Consider the following 11,009-nt stretch of genomic DNA (forward strand, 5'->3'; position numbering starts at 1 on the left):
GAAAACTGAAATTTTTCTACTTCCTGTTTAAATACATAAACTATTCTAGGTGGTAGAAAGACTTTTCCGTCTCTCTGTCATATCAATTAGTTTTCAAAAGTGAAAGAGAACGAATCGACGCTGGCTTCAATATTGCATCATCGCCTGAATTATCAAAATTTGTGTACTTTGCCCGCGCCCGAGACTTGACTCTGTTCAAAGCGGGGATAAGGCGGCTTTTCGAGTGTCATATTAAAAATCTGAACGTTAAATTTTGATCCTTTAGAATCCGCAAATTCTCGTTGAAAGTCAAATGGAACAGTAGTAATTTTCCAGAAAATCCTTCCCGAGATTGTAGACTTTTTCGATTCCGCGTCAGAACGGTACGATGGAAACCCGGGAGGAGGCTCTCCCATATAAACAGGACAAGGGGTCAAGGGGTGCTCTTTGGAAATTTTGAAAAGAACCCCTTAGAGGTACCAAGATCCTGTTTTGTGGCTGGGGCGTGAAATATTTTTCTCCCCTAAGGGGTGCAAGTTGTAATGTAATACGTTATCTCCTATCATATTTTCCGGCTAAAAGGTATCGTAAAGGCTCCCGCTGTGGACCTTTTGAGGTTTAACACCCTGAGAGATGCCAAAATCCCCTCCTTTTTATATGGAAGTTCCCCTGGAAGCGGAAATTTCTTTTACATTTGCAAATTTTCCAGTTTCTTAGTATCTTATCAGCCGACGACGAATTGTAAATGGTCAGCGCCATCTCGTTTGGTTGATTCGCTAATTTTGCATAAAACACCGTCATTCCGACCTCGTCCCCAGGGCCTTCTCCTCGACGATTTTCAAAATGGCGGTTTTCAGCCTTTGGCGCGATCCGTACTCGTTCCCAGCTTCCTGTCGCCCGAACGTCAAAAAGGAACAGGTCTACTAAAGGTAATAATAATAATGACTTAAATTAATATGACAGTCACTTTAGCCGAGGAGAACCCTCTACAAAGAGAGGAAAGCAACCTAAAAAGAATTACAAAATCTAAGCATAATTTTAAAAATGGTCTATTTACAAGCAAATTTCCCTAAATACTTAAAATTGCAAAAGATAAAAGCATTTTTTTAAAGAGCCAATGGCGGAAGCTATAGAGCACACCCTTGCAACAAGAAGTCTTAGTCGAGACGACTTAAACGTCTTATAGTGAGGCAAATACGGAGCCATTTCAAATCTTCGAAAAGTTAAGGTGGCTGTGAACCCTACTTACAGAATGATTTTAAAGTTTGCAAAACATTGTACCGTAATATACTTTTCACTATTCGATAATTAATAAAAAAATGGGTTTCACCGAGCCGTTTTTGAATTATTAGCACTTAAAGCTAAAATTAACGGTATGTTTAGCAGGTTGTGTTCTTGCTATGGTAACCTATTATACCACGACGATGACCACAACTTGTTCACCAATGATTGGGCATTTAAGTGACTTAATTGTGTGATACCCAGTGTTGATCTGTCAAGGTATAACTATTAAAAAGTGCTAAAAGGTGTTACCAGCCACCTTCCGCTACGAGGAACCTCTAGTCTAGAACCCAGTCCTCCCACGGCCAAGCGGAAGAGAGGTCTCACCTTTCAGCGTCAAACAGAGTGAAATCTGGGTGCGAGATTACTGCTAACTCTCGCATTCGCGTCCTTTGCTCTCAGTGTGCGCCATGCGCACACAAGATGGCTAGTTTTTCATCTGCCGCAAGAAGACCTGGAACTGAGAGCGGCCTCATGGATATGGACGGATTTTACTTTTCGAAACTGTTTACATCTCCACCTCTTGTCCTTCTTGATCGACGTTGAGTAAAATACTATATAGAAGTAGCAAGTGCATCATATATCCGCGCAATTATAATGAAGTTGGCTCCGAGTCTCGTTGTGCATGGTCTGGTCTCTTCCTTTTAGGCTCAGTTGTCGACCTCGTTCCCAGGCTTTTTCCAGTTTCTCCGTCCCTGAAAGCTGTGGGAACGAGGTTGTGTGTACGGTTTAGCGGGCTATTGTTGTACCATGTTTTTAGCTGTGGAACATGGGAGCCCAGCAGAGTCATCTTATCAGGAGCTATTAGTAATTCAAAAGACCCGGAAGTAAGGGACGGACCATTATTTTTTGAGGGGGTGGGGGAAGGGCGGGCAATTTTCTGGAGCATGAAATTTTTTCCTCATCTTTAGGTTGCGCATGATTTGTTTTGGTGGGCAATAGCTTGTGCAAGAATTTTTTTAAGTTAAAAATAAGGACCCGGATAGTAGGAAGTACTTCTTCTATTTTTTTCCCGATGGCCCCGCGATTATTTTATCCCTGCAGTTTTTGCTGTGCATGAATTTTTCGTAATTGCCCAACCACACCCCCTCCAAACCCTAATAACCCCAGCCCAAACCCTAGCCATAGTTAATAGAGGGGACTGGTTATTCAGCCCAGCAAACATCAAAGGAGCAAACAAAGACGCCAAGATTTATGTTGGAAGGTCTACGACAGTGCACAATCTTTTGTTTTGCGCTCATACACTATGCCCTAGCCTTAAGATCATCGTATCCAGGCAAGGTTTTAAGGAAGGTTTTTATCTTTGGATAATAATGATAATGATAATGATAATGATAATGATAATGATAATGATAATGATAATGATAATGATAATGATAATGATAATGATAATGTTCTGAATACAATTGAAATATTTGATGAGCCATCAAATGCAGGGAAATTACGCTTCGATTGTTTGTTTTGAAACTCCCCTCGAATCTTTATTCGATAAATACAATGATAGAAGGGACCGCAAACGAAAATGCTGTTAGTATACGTATGATCTGAAAAAGATGTGATCAGCCAAAAATAGAAACGGTTGCAGTTCTTGGCTTTCAATTTGGACTGTATCATGTCTTTGTCCCGTTAAGTGTTGTATGTAGTAATCAGCCTTGCTTCATTGTTATGTCTTTATTCGATAATGTTTCCTGTGTTCCTGGAAAATTTAACCGGAGGTGAATAAGAATGATATCAATTATCAATAAAATAACTACACCTTTTGCTGTTCATTTACAGAAAATAAACATTCATTTGTGTCCAAATTTCTTTCATTATGGTGAATAAACTCTCATTAACACCAATATGACCTTCATTTGCGCGTAAGGAACGTTCAAGAATAACATTTACATATGTATTAACATTCAAAATCATCAAAAGATAAACAATACCTTCATTTGACATTCATTGACTGTAAACGTATTTTCATTTTGGTTGAAATAAAATTCGTTGTCTCGAAACGACAATCATTTACACTTTAGGACAATCAGTTTTCAACAAAAGACTTTCAATAACACAATTTGCATGAGAACTCACAATCAATTGCATTATTATGCAACCATATCCATGAAGGTAACAATCTTTAGTGCGGTAAGACAAACATTACCGTGTTTTCACCAAACGTTAAGAGAAAACAATCGCTCATTCGCGCAGTTCTTTTGAACAGAGATATCTCACCCAATTTTCATCGAAATTTTGATTATAGAACAAGGGACCATATGTACTTTTTTTTAAAACATATTGTCACAATCCTCCCCTTCCAGATATATGTAAATTCGGCCACTTATGAAACTTTTTGCGTACAACTCAGAGGGCGCACTACATGTACATGTACAGTATACGTGTGTCATAGTAACAGTTAGATTTCTCCAGAAATGCCACGAAGAAATACTGTAGAATCCCATTTGAACACCGCGAAAGGATAGTCAGGGCCTTTGAAGATGTCAAAAGAGACGAAGCAAGACGCCAGGGAATTGCTCTGTGAAATTATCGCACGCAGCTGCTGCAGCAAGCTCTACAATGAAATACACCTTTTGCTGTTCATTTACAGAAAATAAACATTTATTTGTGTCCAAGTTTCTTTCATTATGATCATTAAACTCTCATTAACACCAATATGACCTTCATTTGCGGGTAAGGAACGTTCAAGAAAAACATTTACATATGCATTAACATTCAAAATCATCAAAAGAAAAACAATACCTTCATTTGACATTCATTGACTGTAAATGTATTTTCATTTTGGTCGAAAAAAAATTCGTTGTCACGAAACGACAATCATTTACAATTTACGACATTCAGTATTCAACAAAAGACTTTCAATAACACAATTTGCATGAGAACTAACATTCAATTGCATTATTATGCAACCATATCCATGAAGGTAACAATCTTAAATGCGGTGAGACATACATTACCGTGTTTTCACCTAACGTTAAGAGAAAGCAATCGCTCATTAGCGTAACTCTTTTGAACAGAGATATCTCGCCCAATTTTCCTCAAAAATTTGATTATAGAACAAGGGACCATAGGTACTTTTTTTAAATCATTATTTCACAATCCTCCCCTTGCAGATATAAATTCGGCCACTTACGAAACTTTTTGCGTACAACTCAGAGGGCGCACTACAGTATCCGTGTGACATACATGTACATGTAGTGACAGTTCGATTTGTCCAGAAATACCACGAAGAAAGAGAATCGCATTTGAACACCTCGAAAGGATAGTCAGGGCTTTTGAAGATGTCAACGAAGACTATTTACTATTTACTAGTGAGGCAATTGAAGGATACATCGTTCAGCGAATTTGATATTCTATCTTTCAAAAATAAATGTTATTATGGCTGTAATGTTTGCCTCGCCGCATTAAAGATAGTTACCTTCATGGATATGGTTGCATAATAATGCAATTGAATGTTAGTTCTCATGCAAATTGTGTTATTGAAAGTCTTTTGTTGAAAACTGAATGTCGTAAATTGTAAATGATTGTCGTTTCGTGACAACGAATTTTTTTTCGACCAAAATGAAAATACATTTACAGTCAATGAATGTCAAATGAAGGTATTGTTTTTCTTTTGATGATTTTGAATGTTAATGCATATGTAAATGTTTTTCTTGAACGTTCCTTACGCGCAAATGAAGGTCATATTGGTGTTAATGAGAGTTTAATGATCATAATGAAAGAAACTTGGACACAAATGAATGTTTATTTTTTGTAAATGAACAGCAAAAGGTGTATGTATTGGTACCATTACGGCAGCTAAATGTGGACAGTGGTTTCGTTTCATGATGCAAACGTATTTGCCACGATGCCTCAATAGTGAGGCAATTGAAGGATAAATCGTTCAGCGAATTTGATATTCTATCTTTCAAAAATAAATGTTATTATGGCTGTAATGTTTGTCTCGCCGCATTAAAGATTGTTACCTTCATGGATATGGTTGCCTAATAATGCAATTGAATGTTAGTTCTCATGCAAATTGTGTCATTGAAAGTCTTTTGTTGAAAACTGAATGTCCTAAAGTGTAAATGATTGTCGTTTCGCGACAACGAATTTTTTTTTCGACCAAAATGAAAATACATTTACAGTCAATGAATGTCAAATGAAGGTATTGTTTTCCTTTTGATGATTTTGAATGTTAATGCATATGTAAATGTTATTCTTGAACGTTCCTTACGCGCAAATGAAGGTCATATTGGTGTTAATGAGAGTTTATTGACCATAAAGAAAGAAATTTGGACACAAATGAATGTTTGTTTTCTGTAAATGAATAGCAAAAGGTGTAATAATGAGGTACTACGAGCGCTCTCATTGGTCGATGGTTGTTTATGCAAACAAGGTTGCGACGTTTTAGATTCGGTGTGCTTTTGAGAAATATTTTCTAAAAGCAATAGAGGACTTTTTCCATGTTTACATAGCCTATCTAAACACTCAAGAGGTCGGGAGAATTTTCGAAAGTTATGCAAACCTACGACTGCGTCTCGGGCTGGCACAACTGTCTCGAATTCTCCCAACCTCCCTCGTGTCTGCGCTATGTAAACAAGGAAAAACTACCTGTTATATATTCATACATATTCATGTACTTAAGTCCGTCATACTAATTTTTCGCAGAAAACAGAGAACACTCTAAAGGCAGAGCACCTTTTTGAGTGTTATAAAAGCGATTCGCAGTGACAAAGTGTAGCTGTTAGTTGTCAGACATTGTGTAACGATTACAGAATCTGCTTCGGGCCTTTGTGATACCACTAACTTTTGGTGCAAGTCAGCCAACAGTAAGGGTGAAGAATTTATTGCAATTTATGGTAATTAATTGATTTGATTGAGTTTTAGTTATTTGTTAACCTGACACAATATACAAGTGCAAGAGAATAAGATTTGGTAGCATGGTAACATCCGAGACTCGCCGAGGAGATTAGCGGAAACTGAATCACTTGAATCGAAAGAATTACAGAAAGACGTGACTTCGTGACAACAGCACGAAAGAAAATAGATATCGGAGAACTATGATTTTGTAGGTACCTTCTTCGCCACCACTAAAGTAAGTAAATTCAGTGCTTTCGTTCTTACCGGCTAGGTGTTACTCAATGAATAGTTTTCAATGTTACTGCGTGGAGAAAAGTCTATTTTAAGTGCGTCACGTTTAATGATCGTTCACTATAAAGTTTTATACGATTCATCGAAATTTCGGGGTCATACTCAATGCTGTTCTGCCTGAACGGAAAAGCAAAGTCATTAGAGACAAAAAATGAGACAAACCTCACACTGAGCTCCAAATAAGGAGAACCAATCTGCCGTTTACTTAAAACTGAGCACGACAAACGAATGTATGTTCTGCTCTTTTTCCGAGAGAAATGAGTTTCAAGTCCTGGTCTGTGTTTAATTTAATGTTACAAGCTTTTTCAGTTGACAACAAAAATTAAATATACACAATAAACTTGTCAAGGAGCGCAATACGACGTTCTCTATGGAAATTTCAGATTCATTTCAGCTGGCTGCGAATCACGCCAAACGCAGACTTGCGTGGTCAAATTTTGAAACTAATGAGTTGAATAGTACTGTACAATGTTTATCGTACGTTAGAACCCCGGGAGTAGAACCTCGATATTCTTCAGCCCGACCAAAGTTACTAGACTACGAGTAGTCCCTCTTTCGCTTTTAAATATTAGTCCGTCGTGCGTGACGCGAAAGAAAACCGCGAGAAATGGATTTCTCGCCCCCAGTATTTCACGCGGCCATTTTTTTCTCGGGAAAGCGAAAGAGGGACTTTAAAAAAGCATGTTTTATTCGGTTCGTGTTTTCTACATTTCCCTCGTGTTCTTAAATGCTCGACATGGCAGACATCTTGTAATGTGTAACGTCATGATTTGCAACTGGGTACCACAAAAGTAAACAGGTTCGGATACTTAACTCACCATGTTATTTGATCACCATTGAGTAAATAATTTTGGAGATTCATGTGGCTAAATAGCAGCGGACAGCTAAATCAAACCTAACGTAGTCGTTGGGTGGGAGGGTGGGCCGCCAACCTCTTCGCCTTCTCAGCCTGGAGTAGAGTGATGGGGTGGAACACAAGAAAATTCTTTTATACTGTCATTTGCATAATCCCCAGGGTAACAATTAACAATGCAAATTTGCATAGGGTTCAAGTTGTTAGTTTCTTAACAAGCTGTTGGGCTGTGTTGAGAAGGGAGGCGGGGGGGGGGGGGGGGGGGCAAGTGAAACACTTTTGAAAGATACATTTTGATAGCCATACCGTAAGCTACTCTAAGGGTTATTTTTTCTTGCTTATTGCAGATCCAGTATGCTGTCGTATGTGAAATGCAAGACGGGAGATAAACCACCAAGCAATGCCGTTGAAGCAGGATTCGATGATGGTCCTTCTTATCATGCAAGGGGAGTGGTAAATGACCTGACCATCCCAGGTAAAGTGGGCGTCAGGTCTGAAAATGATCATCGTCTGGTTGGAGCCTGCATTCCATATGGGTCAGCAGAACATCGGGTCCACAGCTTTGAAGTACTTACCGTGGATGACCCCTCAGCACTGACGTATGAGAGGTACGTTAGAACACGTTTCTTGAATGCATAAGTCAGGGTTTGTACGGGTCCTGGAAAACCTGGAAAATCCTGGTATTTTGTTTTTTCTAGCCTGTTCCAGGCTCTCGGTCAGTGGGGACGATCAAAAAAGCAGCCGCTGGACGAGCGGGGCTTGTCCCGTGCGCGCTTTTTCGATCGTCCCCACTGACCGAGAGCCTGCAACAGGCTAGCATTTTCCAAGACTCCTAGAAACCTGTTAAAATCAAGTAAAAAATATGAAATAAATGGTAGACAGTAAGGAGAATTAACATTGAGATCTTTGGAGTGAAAGGATTAATGTGAATTTTAGAGTCCTGGAAAAATCAATCTGAGTCCTGGAAAAGTCCTGGAAATTTGTTTCTGAAAAAGAATACGAGCCCTGGTGACTGTTTTGCTGAATAATTTGACATTGCGGCTGTATTCAGAACGAGCCTAGGACCAGCAGGTTGGGGGAAGAGAAAATGAGGAGAACTTAGAATATACAGATATTGTTGTTGTTGTTGCAAGACATCAAAATCGGCAATCCAAATTGACTTGAATCAAACAACATACATGTATGTATATGAGTGATAACACAAAAGAAGGTTAGTTTGTTCCGATAAACATCACTTTTTGCAATAATTGCAGAAATTCTCGCTTGCTGATTGGCTAATTTTCGTTGTCAATAAGCGAACAGACACGTGAATTTATAATTTATGCGATGTTGTTATATTGTAAAAAAACAAATTAGCGTTTGTTTTCATGCGTCAATCCAGTTATTGACAATGAATTTCACAATACCATTGTGAAAGTAGCCTGTGGATCCACTCAGTTAGCTATCGCCTCGTGGATACACAGCTTCTTTGACAATGTTATGACGAAATTCATGACCAGTAACAGGACAGACGCATGAAAAACTAACGTCAATTTGTTAAATTGAATATCAAAAGCACTTTTCTCCCTAACAGGTGCAAGACTGGAGATCGGCCGCCAGAAAATGCTGTTCAAGGAGGTTTAGATGGAGGGCCTTCCTATCACGCAAGAGGTGAGGTAAGAGGCAAGCTTATTCCGGGTAAAGCTGACGTGCAGGGAACGCGGGATGACTTTTACTTGAAAGGTGCATGCATCCCTTATGGCTTACGTGAACATCGGATCCATGATTTCCAAGTGCTTGTCATGGCCGACAAAATTGACCGTGTGGAGTTCCACTGTGATAGAGGAAAACTGGGGGCTACGAATCCAAAGGTTCTTGCTGTTCAGGAAAATTCCAACGAGAGCAGCCAGCCACAGTCAGTAGAGTTCTCTTACAGCGAGACAGTAAGTAACACAAGCACTTTCACGCATCAGTGGGGAATATCAATTTCCAGATCGGCGAAATTCAGCTGCGAGTTGCCGACTGTATTCAAGGGGGAGATTTCTACCACGACAACTGGGTCTGTGTCCCTTACCTGGGGAAAGACAGAAACGTTTCAGAAGACAGTTTCTGGAAAGCACCCGGTGGTAGCCGCGCCCTTTACGAAGGTGATATGTGAGGTTGTAGCTAACGAAGCCATGATGGACGTGCCCTACACTATGTACTTCAAATCTGGTAAAACATCTGGCGGGATGTGGAAAGGAGTCTCAACTTGGGATGTGAAAACGTCTTTGAAAGAAGAGAAGCTAAATCCACCTACGATGAAGTAAAACCTTAAGAAGCAAGTACCGATTAATATTGCTTTAATATATCTGGTTTATTTCCTTTTTTAGATTTGTACTCTTAACTGATTTCGAATTTTGTAGAGCATTTTAAGTGCTGTTTATCAAAGTAAAACCACATAGGCTACCCTAGCTGTGCACAGGAGAACTGGCCATTATAAAAAAGACGGGGGTATTCAACGGAAATTTTGAGAAGAATCCCTGAGAGGTACCAAGATCATGCTTTGTGGGCGTGGCTTGAAATTTTTTACCCTTTAGAGGTACCAATTCTAAAACAACACGTTATCTGACACTTTCGTAATTCTTAATAGGGATACAGATGATTGCTTCAATTACTTTCTACTCGTAATACCCTGAAAGGTAACCAGCTCAATACCCTACAAGGCACCGCAAAAGCTCTTGCTGTGGACCATCTGAGGCTGAACACCCTTAGAGGCATCAAACCCGCTCTTTATCCCCTAAAAAGTACGACGAGCACCCCCCGTCCTTTTTATATGGGAGCCCCCCCCCCCCACTCTCCCCCGGGTTAGAAACGGGTCACGCTTGATTTTGTTTTTAGAAACCTAAGCATCTGTAGAACTACTGAATACAATTGGCAATCAGTTATTCCTGAGAAGTACATTGTACTTCACGATGTAGTCTGATTATGGTGTTGGTTTAATATGAAAAATAAAGTAAGCCTTCGGGTCTGAACAAAGTGTAAACGCTTCGTCAGAGTTTGTTTGTCCTGCCTCAAATTGTTTTGAAGTTCATTCCTTTGAGCACAATTGTCGAGTATCCCATTCGTCCAGTCCGCAGGAAAGAATAACACGGGCTACGAAATGTTTTTCATATTTTGCAAAGCCGAGTAAATTAGTTTCAATTACTCTATTTGTAGAACTCGCCATTTACTGCCCTTCGCGAAGATAGCCACCTCCATTCTAATATCACACAGTGTTTTTATCTCCACCAGTGCAGCCATACCTCTGTCCCATACAGAGTAGACAAAACTTTCCCTTGCTACTATTTTGCTTCTCTATGTCAATAGACCATTTCCGAGTTACCTTTGGCTACCTTTTGCCTCTGTGTCAGAACGAGTCTGTGCGACATCATTCGTATGAAAATGTGTTTCACTCGCAGGTTCAGTTTCACGCAAATAATACGTATTTTTATTTCTTAAGCTTTACACGAGAACTCGTTTTGAAACAGAGTCACATGGTTACCCGCAGTGTCAGTTTCCCAATAGTCATTACCACTTGTATTTAGTAGACAATTGGTCTGCGTGCCGGTTGTTCTATTTGTCGCTGCAACACCGTGCTGATGGAACTCAGCCAGATCGAAACAGCTGTCCTGGCTTTCAGTTTGGAATCAACCATCCGGCGATTTCGCGTTAAGTTTTCTATGTAGTATCAGCCTCACCAACATTAACACGAAACTGATTAAAATCAAAGTAAGCGCGGGCACTCCCCCCCCCCCCCCTTCTCCAT

General features: G+C 39.7%; 1 protein-coding gene across 3 annotated transcripts; it reads left to right on the plus strand.

The window, feature by feature from the left end:
• Positions 1-176: 176 nt before the first annotated feature.
• Positions 177-10,990, plus strand: LOC145483626 (uncharacterized). 3 transcript variants are annotated; one of them, XM_081462162.1, is made up of 3 exons: positions 177-908; positions 7,591-7,851; positions 8,817-10,990. In XM_081462162.1, exons 2-3 carry the CDS (start codon positions 7,598-7,600, stop codon positions 9,529-9,531), a joined length of 969 nt encoding a protein of 322 aa, XP_081318288.1. In that variant the 5' UTR covers positions 177-908; positions 7,591-7,597; the 3' UTR covers positions 9,532-10,990. The 3 variants fall into 3 exon arrangements, with proteins under 3 accessions (XP_081318288.1, XP_081318286.1, XP_081318289.1); XM_081462160.1 differs by lacking the exon at positions 177-908 and adding an exon at positions 5,902-6,098; XM_081462163.1 differs by lacking the exon at positions 177-908 and adding an exon at positions 5,902-6,068.
• Positions 10,991-11,009: the final 19 nt, after the last annotated feature.

Source organism: Orbicella franksi, chromosome 4 (genome assembly GCF_964199315.1).
Source record: "Orbicella franksi chromosome 4, jaOrbFran1.1, whole genome shotgun sequence".
In the NCBI taxonomy this organism is placed as follows: domain Eukaryota; kingdom Metazoa; phylum Cnidaria; class Anthozoa; order Scleractinia; family Merulinidae; genus Orbicella; species Orbicella franksi.

Excerpts from the sequence above, each read along its gene's own strand:
- LOC145483626 (XM_081462162.1), top strand. The coding sequence starts at position 7,598 with ATGCTGTCGTATGTGAAATGCAAGACGGGAGATAAACCACCAAGCAAT. Across the intron at positions 7,852-8,816 it reads TCAGCACTGACGTATGAGAG|GTGCAAGACTGGAGATCGGC; the intron begins GTACGTTAGAAC and ends TCTCCCTAACAG.